Source organism: Anopheles funestus, chromosome 3RL, assembly GCF_943734845.2.
Source record: "Anopheles funestus chromosome 3RL, idAnoFuneDA-416_04, whole genome shotgun sequence".
Lineage (NCBI taxonomy): Eukaryota > Metazoa > Arthropoda > Insecta > Diptera > Culicidae > Anopheles > Anopheles funestus.
The window spans coordinates 53,146,663-53,166,693 of record NC_064599.1 but is presented as its reverse complement, the minus strand read 5'-3'; the positions used below and the strand labels follow the sequence as shown (position 1 = coordinate 53,166,693).

The 20,031-nt window shown below is 38.5% G+C and overlaps 2 protein-coding genes across 4 annotated transcripts; one reads left to right on the top strand and one right to left on the bottom strand.

Annotated features, from left to right (window-relative positions):
- Positions 1–3,204: 3,204 nt before the first annotated feature.
- On the top strand, positions 3,205–5,740 carry LOC125769860 (fibroleukin-like). 3 transcript variants are annotated; one of them, XR_007419112.1, is made up of 8 exons: positions 3,207–3,423; positions 3,515–3,568; positions 3,645–3,706; positions 3,802–3,840; positions 3,918–4,440; positions 4,508–4,658; positions 4,722–4,928; positions 5,032–5,740. XR_007419112.1 is itself a non-coding variant. In XM_049438806.1 (7 exons), the coding sequence occupies exons 1-6, from the start codon at positions 3,287–3,289 to the stop codon at positions 4,629–4,631; spliced, it is 939 nt and encodes a 312-aa protein (XP_049294763.1). In that variant the 5' UTR covers positions 3,205–3,286; the 3' UTR covers positions 4,632–4,654; positions 4,722–5,740. The 3 variants fall into 3 exon arrangements, 2 of the variants coding, with proteins under 2 accessions (XP_049294763.1, XP_049294762.1); XM_049438806.1 differs by having other exon boundaries at positions 3,205–3,423; positions 4,508–4,654; positions 4,722–5,740; XM_049438805.1 differs by having other exon boundaries at positions 4,722–5,740.
- A 14-nt stretch (positions 5,741–5,754) lies between these two features.
- On the bottom strand, positions 5,755–18,628 carry LOC125769861 (ras-related protein Rap1). Its single transcript, XM_049438808.1, has 5 exons — positions 18,447–18,628; positions 14,171–14,393; positions 11,044–11,241; positions 7,772–7,864; positions 5,755–7,704 (listed from the first exon to the last, which is right to left on the bottom strand). The coding sequence occupies exons 1-5, from the start codon at positions 18,533–18,535 to the stop codon at positions 7,471–7,473; spliced, it is 837 nt and encodes a 278-aa protein (XP_049294765.1). The 5' UTR covers positions 18,536–18,628; the 3' UTR covers positions 5,755–7,470.
- Positions 18,629–20,031: the final 1,403 nt, after the last annotated feature.

The window sequence follows — 20,031 nt, the reverse complement described above, 5'->3', positions numbered from 1 at the left end:
TTTTTCCAGCTCTAACCACAGACGTGAAAGAGCATTTCACCAAAGCACCTGTTATTCGGAATGCACTTCGCTCCGACTCTCATTCACACACATTCACATTGGCCTTGCACATTCACAGAGGCGCACAGCTTTTGTAAAGAAATTTCAACTTTGCCCACTGATTCAATCACGGTAGACTACTTTCCTAATCACGACAAAGACACGACTGCAATTAATCCTTTTGCTATTACTTAGCGAGGTTGTTTGCGGAATAATGAAAAGCCAGTTGCCAACACTTTTCACAAGCTGGAACCACCGAAACAGACGTTGCACTACCGATATCTTACGCGGTCCCACTCATACTGAACTCTGATGTAACTCAGATGTTTGCACGCACGTATAGTAATGTTTTGATGTTTTCTCCCCGAGTTAAATGGACGTACGAGAGAACAGGCTGTGGACGATTCCGTTGAAGAGCGCTTTTGGAAGGATGCTCTCCAGTAGAGCATCACACATTTCTATGCTCACGGTTGGTTATGTACAATGAACTTTATGTTTCCTTGCAGGGTTTCTTTACATTTATGAATCGTGTGTGTGCGTTTAAGAGAGTTTTGTAAATTGGGTTAATTTACCATGTGCGTAAATTTGAAACCGAGCTGTAATTAATAAATTGTATTATTTATTTACTGGCTCGTCGGCGTATGTGATAAACGGCACTGATCCACACGGCAGGACCGGGTTCAAATCCCATCCGGACAGTGTCCCACTGTAGCAAGGACTGACTGTCCAGCTTCGTGGTACAATAAGTCTCGTAAGCCAGAAATGGCCGGCATGACCTATGAGGTCTATACGCCAAGAAGAAGAAGCAGATTTACTGGCTACTAAATGATGATGATTAAACTTTATTATTAGATATAATGCCATGCCGGTCCATCTACTTTTAAAAACGTACTCCAGTAGTTGACGCCTGACTTTTTGCCGCATGATAAAATTAAGTCTAGTAAGGCTAAAGTCTGAAATAAGAACCCCCCCCTCTCACGGTCACTCATCTGCGTGTCAATTTTTCGTACAGGGTGGTTCAGAGACTATGCAATGTGGCCTGAATTTGATTTTTTTGTACAATTACGATTAAATTGTAAGGAGGTTTTCGCATAGTGAAAAGTGATTTATTCATCGAGGAACCAAGTTCCATACCTTGTTTGTGAAACCGTAAAATTTTCCTCATTTTTGGCCTAACTTTGCCCCATAACTCGGTCGGTATCCAACGAATCGCCAATCTTTCTTCTGATATGGCTAGATGGCACTTGTGGCTACATTTCGTCCATGCACCACTAATCGCTACCATGTCTGTGGCCGGAGCTATTCGCGAAAGCAACTCTTGCACTTTTTCGGGTATTTGGTGCAATTTTCCTCATTTTTGGCCCAACTTTGCCCCATAACTCAACCGGTATCCAACGGATCGCCAATCTTTGACCTGTGGTCGATAGATGGCACCAATTGCTACATTTTCTTCTTCGACGGCCATGCCCTCAGGTGTCTGTGTCTCGAAACATAATTAAAAAAACACGCAGCCGATTGCGAACCACCCTGCTCGAAAAAAAGTCTCTCAAATGAGTAACCGTGAGTGGGGCGGTTCTTATTTCAGACTTTAGCCATAATTTCTCGTAATATTTAAAAATATAAATACTATACTATTTTTATGTTTAGCATATTTTTAAAACTATTTTAGTTTCTATGGTCAGAGGAGTACCTCAATTCACGAAGAAACATTTTTAGGCTAAAGTCTGAAACACGACCCCCCCCCACTCACGGTCACTCATCTGCGTGTCAATTTTTCGTACAGGGTGGTTCGGAGACTATGCAATGTGGCCTGAATTTGATTTTTTTTACAATTACTATTAAATTGTAAGGAGGTTTTCGCATAGTGAAAAGTGATTTATTCATCGAGGAACCAAGTTCCATACGCTGTTTGTGAAACCGTAAAATTTTCCTCATTTTTGGCCCAACTTTGCCCCATAGCTCCGCCGGTATCCAAGATATCGCCACACTTTCTTCTGGCCATGGCTAGATGGCACTTGTGGCTACATTTCGTCCATGCACCACTAATCGCTACCATGTCTGTGGCCGGAGCTATTCGCGAAAGCTCCAACGGATCGCCAATCTTTGACCTGTGGTCGATAGATGGCACCAATTGCTACATTTTCTTCTTCGACGGCCATGCCCTCAGGTGTCTGTGTCTCGAAACATAATTAAAAAACACGCAACCGATTTCGAACCACCCTGCACGAAAGAAAGTCACTCAAATGAGTGCCCGTGAGTGGGGGGGGGTCGTGTTTCAGACTTTAGCCCATTTTTAAACAAAATATATTCGCATTTAAAACAGAATAGTAAAACCACTATGAAATACCCTGCAACAAGTTGCGAATGCGCTATTTCGCCGTTTGTGTATTACAAGAAGAGTTTGCACTATCAAACGGTAGATGGTGTTATTTAAAACAGTATGCATATTGAAATATTAAATATGGGAGTCATTTTAAATATTGTTTATGGTATGCATTTGTATGAGATAGCGAAGTTGTAATGTCAATTAGTTTTCTTGCTTTATTAGCTTCCTATCAAAGGCAACGTTTAACGTTCGTCCAGCTCTGACGATATGTAGGTACTGTTAGCGCCTAGATGTTTGCAATTATGGTACAATTACTGTACTAAATGAATGTAAAAAGTATTGGAAAAAAGAAAGAAAGATTACAAATACACCGGAATAGAAAGGAACTGCTTCAAATGAACATTCGGCGAATACCACATTTACTTATAAATTCTTGCCACCCTTAACAGTACCATGAACATGAAAAAAGGATTATAAAAAATATACAGCACACTACAAAATGCTATTATTTTAGCACCTCTTTACAATATCATATCTGATAATAACAGCACGATGACATTAGTTTATTTCGTGATATATTATTTAAAAAAACTAAATTAATGCTAAATGGTTCATTAAACCGTGTCTTTAATAAATGATTTCTTTTAAATTAAAAAACCTTTAGTCAACAATGGACAAAATAATTAAATGTTTCATTAATTTTGATGAACATGGTTCCGTAACAATGTTCAGTAATATTTTTATGATCGATAATAAGCATAACAACACGTTTATTCATTTTGTTTGCTTACACGTGTTGGTATTATGAACAAACGCTTACAAACGTGTGCGTGTAAGGTGTCTGTGGACCCGATCGTATATTATCACGTTATAGCTCACGATTGGTGACGATCGATTTAAAGCTAACCAGTCGCTTGTTCCATGATGAAGAACGCAGTCGTTTTCGCTCTAATATGTTGCCACCTTGTGGTGGGTTCGCAACCCGTACTACGGAACGAATCAGAAACGATAACCGACACGGAACCCTTTCAAGGATTGAAACCAAACCTTATGTTTCAGTGAGTATCCTACATTGAAAACCCCCACGCTGCTAATAAATTATTTGCTATCACGAATAAATTTATTTCTGTTCCAAATTTTCACTGCTAGGGTGCTGAGGCGGTTGGATGAGATTGATCAGCGAATAAGCCATCTAGAACGAAGGTACGCAAAAACAGAACTGGGACAAGAGAGAGTGTTGTGTTAATAAATACATTAAAATTACACCTGCTTTAAACAGAATTCAGAGCAACCACCATTTAACCACCGGGGTCATCACAGAAAAACTGGAAGGCATCAGTGGTAAGAAAAATCCCCTTTCCATTATGATGCATTTAACCCAGTTCAAGGTCGTACCGCCGATTGACTTCTCATCTCATACTCTTGTCATTTTACAGATAAGCTCGAAAGCATCAACAAAACATTGCGCCAAAATGGTAAAACCTCGTCGCATTGGTGGAAGTACTCGAAAAGTGGAATTGTTTATTAAATGGAAAATATTTCCTGGTTTCAGTGGGCACATATTATGGCTCCTGTCTGGAAGCACCGGCCAGGCTAAGTGATGTGTACACGATTAAACCACCGGCATCAAGTATAGCCCCGTTCCAGGTGTACTGTGAACAGAGCTACCGAAAAGGAGGTTGGATTGTGCTGAGCCGACGGTTTGATGGGACACTCAACTTTACCCGTGATTGGGCCGACTACCGTGATGGTTTCGGTACGCCCGAGGGCGAGTATTGGTTAGGGCTCGAGAAAATGCACCGCATTACCGGGTCCGACTACTTCCAGCTGTTGGTGCATCTGAAGGACTATGACGGTACGGTCAAGACGGCACTGTACGATGAGTTTGAGGTAGGGAACGAAGCCACCGGCTATCGGTTGCATTTGGGTGAGTTCGTTGAAGGAAATGCGAAGGATTCGCTGCGTATCAGTGTTGGGATGAAGTTTTCCACACCCGATCGGGATAATGATGAGCATACGGGATCTTGTGCCGAGTTCTACGCTAGTGGTTGGTGGTTTAGGAACTGTATGAACGCGTAAGTGACTTGGACGATTTTTTGTACTTTTTTCTAGTGACTTAAACTTGTACTTTTGTGGTTTTAGCAATCTCAACGGTGTTCATCGTAAGTTTGACGCACAGAATTCCACAATGAACTGGTTCGGTTTTCGAGACGATCTTCAAGGTTTGAAGGAGTCATCGATGATGATAAGAGAGGTGCCTGCTTAGCGTACAATGGCCTTCAGTGACCCGTGGGTAATTAGTTGTACATTGAACCGTGTTTACTAACCTTGCATCTAACTGTGCCTTTTTTTGCAGTGACGAGGCCATTGTTTGGTAGCTTCTAATCCAATTCTATACCAACAAAGTGTTTGTTCTTGCTCGGTGTCTCCAAAATTCGCTTCACACTTTCACAATTACACGCTACATGTAAGGTTAGGAATATCTCACACCAATGAAAACTTCACCGATGAAAAGGCCACGTGTCACCTTGTTCGGTTATTGCGTATCATGGTTTACCCATTGGTAAGACATTTCACTACACTAAATCGCATCGCAACTCAACACACACGTAACTTGCTAACTGTGAGCTATAAAAATTCAGCAATTTTTCACTTATTATACACAGGAAGAAAACTAAACTTTCTTTCAAAAATCACACCAACCTACACTGAACGTGAGTTCGATTCTGCTTGACAGTCACGGCGAAGGAAGCTATCTAGTGACGGTTGCCATGGAGACGGGACACGCACACATTACACTAGCGTGGTACGCGTGACCGTACCTGGCAACGGTAAACATAAACAAACCGCTGGCACCTCAGCCGTGCCAGTGGGAAAGGAATTGTTCGGCGTATGGCCAACTTTCTTCGTGTCCTGTCATCGGTCGTAAAAGCAATGATTAAGGTTAATTTAACCCTTAATACACTTGTAGAGATTGAAATACATGTATAAGCAAGTAAATGATTATGAAACAGGAACGTGCAAGCAGGACATTTCGATCCTTTTGGCATTTAAGGGTGCAACATAGCATGTACATTGGCAGTCGCATGGCGAAGGCGAAGAATTCAATAATTCTCATCATAGTTGATCAAACAATATTTACATACCCACCCGTTTGTGGTAACGGGTGCAACCTATTTATCATGCGAGGAAAGGATTTTACACTTGGTTTAAGGCGAAGCGTGTAATAAATGGGAACGATTAGATACTAGAAAGGATTATGATAAATGTATACAATACAATCCTTTGTTTACTTTGTTGCTAAATGTAAACAATTAAAGATTAAATAAAATTTTGTTAAAAAAAAATAAATTAGAAAATCGTGAAAAAGTAAAACATTACACAGTCAGTTACACTTTACCAGTTACATGGATTAATTTTATTTACTTTCAACTTGAATATTCACGAGCTATATTCTTTTCTCACTTTCGCTCTTCCTTCATACTGCATGTGATGCAAATGTTTGTTTCCTTGAAATTTCATTTGTATATAACTACACGCGTTGATTTTTGTCTGCATATGGATGTGTACTGTAGCTCTTCATGGCCGTTTATTCGTTCCATTATTCACCAGGACTTCCTACATTATTTCTCTTCTCTATATATGTTTACAATTTATTGACTATCTTCACATTTGACGACCACAACAAGAGGGATTTTTTTTGTTGCTGTCGTATCAATTCAATTTTTTTCATACAGCATATGTCTCCTATTTTTTGTTTTATTTATACACCATATTAGCTTTACCGTGTAGAATTGTATTGTGAAGATATATTTTAACAGCAACGACAACTTGGGTTTGTTGATGATTGTTTTATGTGTGAATATTATATGCAAACATCTTTTTATCCGATTCAACCGATCAGCTTTGGCTTCATAACGCTAGAGATGGTGTTTAATGTTGTAATTTATATTTTGATTTAGGCTGTGTGTTTTTTTTTTTGGTTGCAGTTTTAACTTTCTTCTTCGAAGACAACCCGTTTCGCGGGTATCTGATAGACAGACTTATCAAACGTTCGAAAACAGATTTACTATATGAGACATCGATTGGATTTGGTTTACTGTGGTGAGTGAAAAGGTTTGAATGGAAAATTACTGGTTGACTTTGTGTTGAAAGGTATATTTTCTCATGGGGGATAGCATCGTCGGTTCGAGCGACAAGCATTGCAAATGCGTTCGTATTACAAATAAGCTTTTATTTTTGGCCATTGCATGTAACGGTTCTTGACGTAAAGACAAGATTTATTTTTCCAGTATTATCAAAACACTAACACACATTAACATTCACGCACATGAAATGGACTCGGTGAGTTATTTTTCCCTTATTTTTCTTTTCAATATTCGATACGAGCTCATCCTACATCCCGTACTTTTTAACTGCGCAACCTCAACCTTTAGCCGTTATTCAACGCTGTCTGTTTTCGTTTGGTAACGCAGAAAAATTTACTGACATGTTATTATTTATCAAAAAACAAAAAAAAACCTCTATACCTCTGCATAACTAATCTAATCCACGTGAGTTTACATTTCTTCGTGCAGCGATGTGTACGGCGCATTGTGTTCCTAGTGCAGTGTAAACCGCTTCCAAACTCGCTTGTTTCGTGTCCTTCTACTACGCGTGAACCTCCACAATCGTTCCCTTTATTACCCGTATTTTTCCACTTCGATACTTTACACATTGTTTTCGAACGATTCGACACGGTTAGATTTATTAACATCACAAATCTTTCTATCGTCTATGTGGACTGGCAAAGCTGGTAGGTTGGAAAGAATGTGCGACGCTGGTGAAAAACATGTACGACGATATTTTTTTTGGTTTTGGTTTTGTTCAGAATGCCTTTTAAATATCCATATTATACAAGCCAATATTTTCCAAAGCGCGAAATTTATGCATGTTGTTCGGAAAAGCTGTTCCATATAGGGAAATCGGGTTACGTTCTGAAGCATACATTCCACGATCGTTCCGAAAACTCTCTCCCTCGCTAATTTTATTTTATGTTTGAAGGGTGCAGGTCAATAGTATGATGATTCGCAGAGAAAGAGCAGACGGGGCCTCAACTCAACCCATTAGGAAAGAATGCACGAGTTACGTTTGCCGCCGAGACTTTTGTCCTGTATCTGCTGCAAATGTTGCAGCTGGGCGACGGATGGAACGTGAACGCTTGGGGATGCTTGGGGTGTCGCTGGTGCGCCCGTGCTACCGGTGCTGGCCTGCTGTGGCAGCGATTGGCGTCTCCGTCGCCGGAGTGCCGGGCTAAGGTTGTATGTTATTTTAGCTTGCACCAAAAGTTCCTTGAAAATCTGCAAAACAAACGAAATGAAGCTCATGTTACAATAAGTCACGCTAAAAGCATTAATGTTCGCTTACCTGTGTAACATTACGGTTCAGTTTTGCTGATGCTTCGACGAAACCATTTTCCCAATCTACCGTTACCATCGATTCAGTTGTGTCACGTGCCACCTGTTGAATGAAGAAAAAACAAAACAGAATGAGAAAGATGAATTGGATGAAATATTTCACACGGAAAAGTTTCAGGCGCGTTTATGGCTTTGTTTATAGCAAATGTAACGTCGTAACGCAGGACAACGGTGAAGTAATACAGGAAGTCTACGAAATGCACTCGTATACCTCAGAGATCCTCAAAAATTCACATATCTCGAATTTCCACGTATGTCGAATCTTGGAGCAATTTATGTTTAAAAATTCCTAATCCTACTCCTATTCCTAATTCCTCCTAATTCTACTTTTCAGACTATTATTGACTATTTCAGACTATTACATATTTGAATATTATTGAATTATTTCTTTATTTTTTATTCTTCTATTATTTATTGAATGTCTATATGACCATTTATAATGTTTGGTGCAGCGTCAGATGTAACTAGACATACGTAAATAATCTTGAAAATTATAAAGCTATTTAGAATTAATCTCCCGCAGGATAATCACTACATGAACAAGACATTATTATGTATTTGTTTCATTATAAAGCGTTTACGTTATCATCTCTTTAAACATGGTTGATTGTCCTTCTGAGCGATTCAAGACATACAGCTTTCTTTGATTTTGTGTTTGGTGTAGTGCACAATCTAGAACAATTAAATTATGATGATATTATTCATATAGAACGTCCATGTTAGATTTCCTATAACTATTGGGAACTTAATTTTGACCTTAGAACGGGTGTACTGAACTGAATTATGATTAGTTTAGAGAAAAAAACTCTAGGGTAAGTGTACCAATTATGGACGAGTTTGTACAGCGTTTTCACAAAAACGACGTTTGTGGCAAAACTGCTTAATTAAAATTCATAAACAAGAGTCCAATCGATAGACACACGTTTTTTACGTATTTTCATTTTCAAATTTTGTAGTTTGAACATTTAAAACAAAACTTATAGTCATTTTCGTAAAACTCTTCAATGCACCAATTGTTGTGCTAGTACAAAATGACCATTTGAATTGATTTCACTCAAGCTAATGGGTATAATAAGGAAACTTGATGTTTTTTAGGAAGTTTTGATAACTAATATCACTCAAAAATATGGAATAAACACGTTTTTTACTGATTTTAAAATCGTGGTTTAGAGAGGCAAATTTTGTTTTGATTTGACAGCAATTTGTGAAGTCAGCATAAAATGATGGCAGTAGGCAGTGTGTTCAATGTATCAGTTAAAACTAGTTTTTTTGTAGTGAATAAACAATGAAATAATTCTGTTATTATTGTTTAATTCACTCATTTTAACAAAATAGAGGTTGTCGAAAGTCAATATGCTTATCTCCAATACACGCATTTTGTTTATCAGTGAATTACGACAGCACAAACAACCAACATGAAAATAGCACAACAATTGGTGCATTCCGGTTTTCTATACACCAATTGTTGTGCTATTTTTAAATACGATAATGTAATTATCAAAAACGTTATGGTTCTAGCTTAAGTGAGCCATAAACTAGTTTTTAAAATTTTTTGACGTCGATTTTGAGCTCTAGTTTCATTAAAAATTGAAAACAAAAAAATGGTCATTTTTTAGACAATCGTTAAGATATTGCAGATTTTTTGACAGCAAAACTAAAAATCGTGATTTTTTGAAAAATAAGCTTATGAAATTTATGAAACGTATGGGAAAATAAGGAAATCTGTTAATTTATGTGAAGAAATTTTTTTGGAACTGCAAATCATCCTGGTTTTTTTAATTATCAATGTTTCCGACGATAGCACAACAATTGGTACACTTACCCTATTTTTGCATTTTAGTTTAGTTCATTAAAAAAAACAATTAATAAGGACTTCGTGACGAAAACAGAATGTTAACCGCTGAACGTTACAGCTACGCGATGATTCATTTTAATTGCTATTATTTTTTGTTTAAGTTCAATTTATTACTTAAAGTTATGTAAATGGATAGGGTTAGTCTTAGCAAACTTAATTAAACTCTCGTTATTGTACATCATTATTACATCTACCAGCATATGTGAAGTTCTTGCACAAATCCTATGTAGCCACACACTCTCGCATTTCGTTTCTAAGCAGCAAAGTTTTTCGCTTAAAACTTCTCTATCATACACCGACTCGACGTGTCCAGTGTGAAAAGCACAGGAAGCCGGAAACAGGTGTTAGATGGACATGCTCACCATTGGCTCATTCATAGCTTTTTTTAGTGTCATGTAGAGGAAGAGTATGATGTACAGTGGTGATGATAAAACATTTAGCTTATTATTGTGAGTCATTTAAAGATGTGATTTGGACTTATTAAGAACAACCTGCTAGTTCAGTGCAACGAGCATAACGTTCAAATAATTATTCTTCAAACTATAAACTTAAATTTACATTTTCTTGCATTTTCTTTTACATTTCTTATTAGTCCACTAGACTATTAAAACATCCTACTCGTCTTATATTAAACCATTATAAACCGATTTAAAGCAAGTGTAAAACATAACCTGAAATGGGGAATTTTATTCTACACCGCTTCTAGCATCAGTTCCACTCTGGAAGGATTGAATGGAGTGTCTCCGTTACAGTCACTTAGATCTCGCTGGCAAGCGTAATCGTAACCAGTCATGGTGCTTATTGAAAACCGTTTTTACCGATCCTTCACGTGGATTTTTTTTTGTTCAAACCACTCCACGGTTTTCACCGTCCGCAGAATGGATGAGCGAATCGACGAGTGAAACACCATGGTGTCCTCGTTTCCTTCCACATCTTGGCATTTTATCGAAACGCAAACTATGAGCGTGAAACATTGACTTGGTGGAACAAGGAAACGATTTAATCGCTATGCTTCGACATTCTTTTGACTCTGCGCTTTAGTTGGAATTCTACGCAAGAAGGAATCAAACCATCACGTTATCGGAAAAGCTTACGTATCCATTACGTGCGGTATGCTGAGCATGTGTCAATTACAATGAAATTTAAATGGGTAAATATTATTATTTTATGTTCCACACACACAGTAGGATATACATTTGTCGTGTTTGAAATGAATGCGCTTTCACCAACAATTGAACAATAATTTCTCCGTTTTAATATAGTTTGTAATAATACACTGGAAAGGATTTTAGTAACAGAGTTCCAAAAGGAATAAAACTGACAATGCGATAGAGTTCTAACAAGATAGTACCATAATATACACGCACCTGTCGCAAATCCTCATCCTCATCGCTCAAATCGGTCTTGTTGCCAACGACCACAATTGGTACCGCCGTCGTTGATTTGATCTCGTGAATTTGTTCACGTATCGCTTTCACTTCCTCGAACGTGATACTGTCGGTAACGTCGTACACCAGGATAAATGCATCCGCTGATGAGATGGAAAGGGCTCGCATTGCTGGGAACTGTAATTGGAATAGAGCAAAAACAACAAAAAACGAGTATGCATATCAGTCACGGGAAAACAAAAATAAAACCCGTTCAACGATATACTTCATGTTTGACGATTTGACTGGAACGTGAGTTTATAGTGAAGAGGGCTCATGCTGTGTGTGTGTGTGTGTGTGTGTGTGTGTGTGTGCGTGCAAAACTATGCACAAGCTGCTGCATACTAATAGGACAGAAATAACTAACGAGTTTAGAGCAGCTTTTGCAAACCAACTCACAGGACGCATGAGAAAGTTTCACGCGTAATTGGATCTTTTGTCCAAGTGGATTGATTAATCTTCATTGCATCAGTTCCTTTAGACTAAAATTTATGGTGTACAAATTGAATTAAAAACGTTATTATAGGAAAAAAGTTGAAATTAAAAATAGAGTAATTTATTATTAAAACATATTGAATATTAGCCATTTCAATTCATTACAAAAAGGAAAAAACGAATCCAAAACACATTTTTTAAAAAGATTGTAAAGTACTGAACCTGTTTCCAAGAAATTTGTCTAAAAAACTTTGCACATGCATTTTGCTTAAAGCCTAAAGTTATGCAATTTACAAAACAATTTCAACTTTTCATGACCTCGAAAAAAAAAGCTGTAATTACTTTAATTATTACATTTTCAACATCACAATACACACACATACTACATCCAAATACTAAAACTCTTGATGGTGCAAAAGGAACACCCTGAGTCCTTCCTGAACGTACTAAAACGATTCACCGCAACCAACAGGTGGAATCCGTAAGCAGACCAAGGCAAAAGTGAAACGTTTTGTTAAATATCAACGCTCAGGGAACAAACAAACAAAAAAAAACTTTCCCAAATTATACACCATCGTATCAATCTAGCACGAGCACGATGAGTAAACGATTAAGGTGGGTTAGATTAAAGTTAAATTTTTAATGGTTTTCCGACAGCAAACCATGTTTCCTTGGGTGCCGGTTCGTCCCAAAATTCTCACCCTCCCCAAAAAACTGGATGGCGTCACCGCGTCCCATAGATGGGTGTCCTTTGTTTGGAGACATAATTTGGGTTCCGCAAATTACATCACACCTTTTCTTCTCTACCTTATTAGCTATGCTGTGAGTGATTTGTTATGAAAGGATCGTAGTGGATAGTGAACGACGACTCATTTAGCTCCCTGCCTCCCAGGACGGGTCTATCAAACGACATGGTTTGCTTTGTCGGGGACTTGTTGTGTGCCTTGGGCAACGCATTTGATTAGACCATCCTTGGCCTTGGTTTGTGCTGCATGACAAAGTTTTTTTTTATAAACACACACTCCCATAGACACACGAACATAGCCACGACCAAAGGGGGTAAAGCTTTAAGGGTATGTTTTTTTGCCGCTTCGTTGACGAAGGGTGCGCGGAATATAAAAACTTCACTATCTCTAGGAACATATTTTGACGTGTTCTATTCTTTTTGTTTTTTAAAGTAGCTACATACAAAATGAAAAGCACTGAAACACTGTGTAAGTTGGTCAAACATAAAGGTCAGTAGACTGGACATCAAGCTGGTGAAGGTACCGAACCGGAAAAGGAAAGTTCACTTTATCGCGAACCGTTACTCAGATGATGATGACGGCCAAGGGGCGAGAGTCGGTGTTGGATGAGCAAATATTGGTTTGATACCGTGCTAGGCGAGTTTTCTGGTGTCCGTTTTTTCCGCCCCCCCCCCTTCAAGGTGAATTGTTTCTAGTTCGTTAGGTAAAGCGAGCGAACCAGTATGTTTTGTACAGCGCCGTTAGCAATGCGGAATATTTCATCGGTGCCCAGCTTCAGAACGTGTGACGTACTGGACTCATCATTCATGCTTGCGAAATTTACTTAACTTGTGTCTTCCTCTATGTGCAGGAAGTGTTTGTTCGTGTTGCGTTGCATCGTGCGAAAGTGTACAGGTAGTTCACAGCTGCTATTTTGGTATTCTTATTTACATTGCTTTTAGTATCCTTTCGGTTAAGAAAGATGACAAAATAGGCACGGTTGCTTTAGGGAATACCAGATATATGTACAGCAAAGTGCTTTTATGCTTCAATTAAAGCGATAAATTTTGAATTTTTTAAACAATGTTGAAGAATTTATACAGCATTTGATTGCCATGCATCTTTAATAAATTAGTCATATTTTGTCTGTCATTTTTATCACTCTCCATACTGTCTATTTTTCTTGTTTTGTTCTTGCTTGTAGTCTGTAAATTTCTTTTTTTTTTGGTGTGTAATCTTTCTATGTTTTGATAATTTTTTTTTTGCAAATTTCGTGTTTGGTTTCAGTGAGCGAAACAAATCCTTTTAACTAAATAGATTGTGTACTTGGTTCAATAAAAAAAATTGGTTTAACTTATTTTTCTATAGCTTAACAAATATACAAACTGAAGATAGAATAGCAATAAATTGAATAGAATGCAAATTCCCAGGCTCTATCATAGATACGTGGCGATAATTATAGATTGTAGCTACAAAGTAAATAAATTAGTTTTTGATTACAGTTTATGTCATTCCGCAGTAATAGTAGAAACTAATTATTTCCTACGAGCCTTTTGATTTATGGCAGGTATCCCTTAGAGTCTTGGGATTTTACTTTAATCACGTTTCATAAACCGTACATCTCGATTACATTTTCTTTTTGAGGCTTTCGTAGCATCAGATGGGAAAAAATGCTACTTTATATCATTGCTGGTGGCATTAGTCAACATCAAAAGCATCTAAAAGGGAGCCATACACTAGGGAAATAACCGATCCGATGGTTAAATCTGGCCAGAGAAAGCTTTGATTGCCAGCTGACAGCAGGTGTGGATTTGTGTGTGTTTTTGGGGAATGTGTTTCAGATAGGTATACATATTTGCATAGCACTTTGGTGCGCACTTGTCCACATAGTGTGTGGCAGTACTTACCTCGTACGATCCGGAAGTGTCGAGAATGTCGAGCGTCAGATTTACTCCACCGACCGAAAAGTGACCGTGGTGCATCTCCTCAACCGTGCGCTTGTACTTTGGTGAAAAGCTGCTGTACAGGAACTGCGTGATGAGTGAGCTTTTGCCCACCTTGGCTGCGCCCATCATGACGATCTTGTGCCGCACGTTTGAGTTTATGGAGTTTTCATCATTTTTCAGTGGTCTAAAAATTTTAGAGAGAAACTTGTTGTCATTATAAACGATTTAAATGTTAAAACTATTTAAGGAAATATGTATAGTTATATTAAAAAAATAATAGAATCATCGTTTAAAGGAAAACATTCCTGAATTTCTATGGTGTCAATCATGTGTGAATTCGTATTGTGGTGGAGAGCATTCGGTGGCTCTGCTAGCAAATTCCGATGTACACAGGGGTGACAAATGACCGCACATTTCAGTAACAAAAATTCGCCTATCTTGAGTAAACAATATTGATGTTGAAATACCCACTAGAGTGCTGACTGAACCCTGGTTTTTCTAGGATCTGTGGAAGCTTCTCAATGCAAAACAACTGTCGCAACGATTGAAGCTTTGATTATATAAAACTTCTATAGTTTCAGTACACAAATACGCCTCTGAGACATCGACTCTGTCCAAAACTAGCGAAACCCTCGACGCGTTCGAGAGGAAGATGCTCTGAATTATTTTTGGGTTCGTATGAGTGGAAGGACAATTGTGGAGCCGCTATATAGACAAGATCTTTGAATTATACGGTGAACTCACTATCGTAAAGCGAAATAGACTCCCCAGGCTCTAGTGGACTAGTCATGCCATTCGAATGGCACCGGACGACCCATTTGGTAAAGTCATTTTTGGTCATCCTCATCGAAGGCTCATACTGAGATGGAGCGATGGCGTTGATGTATTCACCAGAAAATCCGGGATAATGGATTAGCAAAAGACGGCACTCGATCGTGAGCAATTTAGAGGTCTCCTGCAGCAATCCAAGACTCCGAAGTGATTGCAGCTATTACGAATCAAGCAGCACCATCACGAATTAACTCGTACGAGATTTTTAACATTGTTGACGGGTGCTTAATGCCAGGACATTTGGACGGTGATAACAGTCCAAAGAATTTTTTTGGCGATTCAATAATATTTGGTTGGATGGAAACCCCTTTTTCTCCTCAGAAAATGCTAGGAAAAGTGTTTAAAATTAACCTTCCACCCCGCTTACACTGATTTCCGTCCTTTGTCATATTGGACACTTAGGCCGTCTGACATCACGGATAAATCCTTCTTTTTTTGTTATAGCTTGCTATATTGTTATATTATATAGCTTGTTATGTTGCTATAAAACCTTCATTCTTCAACAATGATTAGCAATTCAGTGTCATTATTCGTTTTTTTCCTACCCCTCCTCCATTTAGGCGCGGATGAAATTCAAATTGCTGCTCTTTAAAACAAGTCGAAACTATTCCTTTGTTTCGTATCTTTGAGCTATATCTAAAACTGTTCTACACTACCAATATATCGCTGAATCTACTCATAAAAAACGCCTTCTAAAGCGACGTAATGTATTTATGATTTATTGCGGCGTTAAACTCAACACTACTGGAGTGTCATGCTGCCAAAGCTGTAACACATAGCACCACAGTTACGGTGAAAGAAAAGGAACGACAAGATTTACGCTATAGCTTCCGCTTGAACGATTAACATAAATAAAAGCTTGAGTGATATTGTTACTTCATCTCCTCGGTTCGACACCGTCAGCTATGTGGTTTGGAATTCCCACGAACCGAATCCCACAAGTACTGCAGACGAAACGTACCCAAAAACATTGAAAAAAAAAACATAAGCGAAAGAGAAAGAAGGACGAAAAACCATCTACGGTGAAAAATAAATAAATTTCGATCCGCTCCGTAAGAGGATGTATTTTCCGCGGAAACGCACAGACCCACACGCCAGGTAGTGCCGACGCAAAGTAAGGATCGCTCCTCGTCCGGATGGAGAGATTAATTTAGGAAGAGTAAATGAATGCTGGCCGGAGCCAATGGTGGACTGGAGGATAATGTCAATAAGAAATACCTTTCCATCACTTGGCCCTCAGCTGCTATTAGGGGAAACCGCTGTACGGACCACTGCATCAAGTAAGTACCCCGGGGCGGCATCCCGGTGTTCGCCGGCGAACCACACGCTTTGCGTTCGCTTCCCATGGCTGGCAACCGTTTTCGCTGAACCTGCGTTCGACCGTCCGCTCTTCCGAACAGGACAGTGTGAATGACGAAGCGATTTTTCATCTTCCCGCCAGAAATCCCCTTAAGGCTTCGGTGGATTGCGCTGCATGTCGAGTGGGACGGTGCGGCTGTTGGCATTGCGTTCTCGAATTCGCTCTATTACGGGACGACAGATCTGTGTTTCCGCAACATCGCAGCACCAGAGCCGTACCTTCGCTTGTCATTGTGTGGTAATAAAAATCACTCTAATGGCAATCAAAGCGAAAGAAATCCAAATTCCTTCACAAATTACTTGCGGAGAGCGTACAAACACCACCTTGGGCAATCAAATCGATCGCGCACCGAGGGAATTTGTTTTTTTTTTTGGGGTTTGGGTTTTGTATAACAAAACGCAACAAAAAGATAAATTCGAAAAGAATAATTTCAACCGAATCGTCGATGAAAGATGGTTCGAAGTAATGCGAAGTAACGCATTGTTGAGCAGGAATACATTAGCTGCGAGAAATTGAATGCTTTTCTTATGTTTGTGGGATTATTTTCTATATATGTAAAGAAAGATAGTTTAATTTTTTACCTTTTTGTAATTATTCCTCGCCATTATTCAGGTGCTTTGGAAGCCTGAAACTGTCTCTTCAGGACGCTTACAAAGTAGACGCACACAATGCATACATTTAGGCGCATTAATTTAACTTAGGGAAGAAGTGTTTTGAACCCGATTAAAACAATAACTGAATACAAACGGCTTACATTTCATTTTTCATCAATAATAGCGTCTATTGATGTTTTAGAAAATTGTGACAATGTTTTTAAAATCATCAATTTTGTACCAGTAATTTTTCAATTAGATTATATATGTCAAGATAGCCAATATATCGGAATTGCGCACAAAACTACTTTATGCAGCAACATACATGTAAAGACGCCTAATGAATTATCAATTAAAAATGATAACAAGTACGTTTATTACTTCTTAAAACCAAATTTAAAGCTATGCAACTTATTTAAAGGATCTGATAGATACATTTTTGCGAAACGCAAACATGATGAATGCTCCTATTATCATAATACATCACGCCCCAGGCTATTTAACAAACTTCGAATGCAGCAGAACGACTTCTACTTAAGCAAAATACTAATAGAATTAGCTTCTTTGTGTTCATTTAACACCGACGGTCGTGCAGCACATTACATTACCTTTAATTGAAGCTATTTTTCAGCTTAATTGAGAACATTTGAGGTACCGACCGGGTATAAGATTTATTACTTTGGATAATTTTAAACACCACCAAGCGCAGCACCTGACTCCTGACTGATGCCTGTGGAAAACTGAACCTTGAATCGGGGCTATGATTTTAATCTTCTTGTGTAACTCGCCCGTAGCCATAATCTTCGCAAGCAGCACTCGGAACGGAAGCCATATTATACGGAATAAACTTTTGACCTGATGGCTAAATCCGCATTCTGCTGGATGTCGCATTAAATGCCAGCGATCTGATAAGATCCCTCCCAATCCCCCTCCCTCCTTCTCCTCCTCGAATCCGTCCCTCAATCCGTCCCCAGTGCCAGTAAACATTGAAAAAGTGCTATAAATTGTGAAACTTTTCCGACGATAATCTAGGCAATGATTCATGTTTCGGCTCTGTGTAGGTGTGTGTGTGTGTGTTGGTGGGATTTTTTTTTCTTCAATAATTTTTTCCTTACGCTACACTAGCTCTGATAATTTTTGGTCCTACTCTTTGTGTTTATTTTCCACAGCATAGGCTATCCATCTAGATCACCGTCTCGAAGCTTTCAGGCAGCATTTTGTGTGCTGTGACAAGAAGCAAATATTTTTTGTCTCTCTGTCCATTGCTGGGTCAATTTGTCTCATTTTTTGTATGCTAAAATTAACCCTCACTTGGCCTCTGGAAACCTCTACGGTGACCTTGGTTCAGAACGCAAGAACTACAGCATCAACAATTAACATTGTCAACATTAAGGGAAAACCAAGTTTGATGGAAGGGAGAAAAAAAGAAATGAAACAAAAGATTACTACTTACTTTTCTCGCTTTGGTCGTTCTTCGGTAGAGTCGTCCTTCATAAACGACGGCTGTAGGCTGAACCGCCGCCGAAGATGTCTGCCTTTCATTTTGTGCTAGATTTATGCTTTGTGGGTATCTTTTGACAAAATCCTGCAACACGCAGATGTAAAAACACGCTGACAGCTGTGTTTTATGGACGTTTTCCTGCAAAACGATTTGAAACACAACAAAAAAATTAAATTAATATAAGTGCATCTCTTTCGTGCATTTCATTTAGCAATTATAAAAAGAATATCTCATAAACTTAGATTAATGCCGTAAATGAATTACATCGTTGCAATAAAACGTCAAATTAATAAATAATCACCACCACCACCGACTAATAAACTGACTAATAATACTTGATGAAGGTTTCGAGGTTAAATATACAACCACCACGAACTGTTCACAAACTCGCCGTACAAGCAAAATGGTTAATATTCATTTCACGTTTGCGTCTTGGCTTTTGCACCGGGGAATAATGTTTATCAAATGGCTTCTTCCGGGCGTCCGACATTCCCACCGTATCGCTTCGTTCGCATTGGCATGAACGGACATTGGTCCTTCGTACTGATTCGAACCGCTGGATGCGAATGTTGATGGGAAACTAATTACTAATTTTCCACTCCCTCGTTGGGTGGAATTTGATTTGGTCGCTTTAGAATGCAGAACGATTTAATATGATTAATGTGATAAAAATTAAAGCGTTCGGCGTGAGTGTGCTTTAAGAAGTGGCGAGAAACAGTTTAAGAATGCGTTGGTTTCTGGCGCTTGGAAGAGGAAATTAAAAGTTTCTTCTCTCAGATTGAGGTTCTTTTCTTAAAGCACACAGGTTTTCCGTGAAAAAAACCCCCTTGAAAGCGTTTTAACAACATCTTATCAGCTCACACGAATAAAGTTGTTGAATACAACAATGCTTTGGGAATCTCGTTTCAAGCTGTTCTTAGAAATTCTATGTATTAGTGTTTCAAAATATATACCATAAACATAAAGTAAAAGAACCTTATAAAGTTATTCAAAAACTAAAATTCTGGAACGTTACATACCAGATGAAGAATTCATCTAGAATAGAAGACTTTTGAGACCAGGGACCAAGAAGATGTGCTAATCGATCGCATGTTTATAAAGACCCTTTTACTTACCACGTACATAAAGGTATATGATTAAGTCTCTTAATAAAACCCAAATCTATTTAAAGTTAGTTAGTATACAAACAGCTACAAACATGAATTTTATGAATTTTAGACATTTTTCAGCAAGAAAACCTGCGGTGAAGAGATAATTAAGTAATTATAGAACATAGAACATTTCATATTAGCTCATACGTAATACATTAGAATCGTCAAAGTATGGTAGGCTGGTCACGTCATGAACAAAATACCAAACAATCGGTGATCCATTTATACCATCCACAAAGCGGTGGCGTGTCTACACTCAAAAGAATTGAATAAATGAATGACACCTGCGATGGACGAAAATCAGAAGAATGATGTTATAATGTTATAATGTTCAAAGAGTATATGATTGAGTTATTTTTTTTTAGATATACGGCCTGGCCGTCCCT

Excerpts from the sequence above, each read along its gene's own strand:
- LOC125769860 (XM_049438806.1), top strand. The coding sequence starts at position 3,287 with ATGATGAAGAACGCAGTCGTTTTCGCTCTAATATGTTGCCACCTTGTG. Across the intron at positions 3,569-3,644 it reads ATAAGCCATCTAGAACGAAG|AATTCAGAGCAACCACCATT; the intron begins GTACGCAAAAAC and ends TGCTTTAAACAG. Across the intron at positions 4,441-4,507 it reads TTTAGGAACTGTATGAACGC|CAATCTCAACGGTGTTCATC; the intron begins GTAAGTGACTTG and ends TTGTGGTTTTAG.
- LOC125769861 (XM_049438808.1), bottom strand. The coding sequence starts at position 18,535 with ATGAAAGGCAGACATCTTCGGCGGCGGTTCAGCCTACAGCCGTCGTTT. Across the intron at positions 14,394-18,446 it reads GAACGACCAAAGCGAGAAAA|ACCACTGAAAAATGATGAAA; the intron begins GTAAGTAGTAAT and ends TAAAATTTTTAG. Across the intron at positions 7,705-7,771 it reads TGAACCGTAATGTTACACAG|ATTTTCAAGGAACTTTTGGT; the intron begins GTAAGCGAACAT and ends TTTGTTTTGCAG.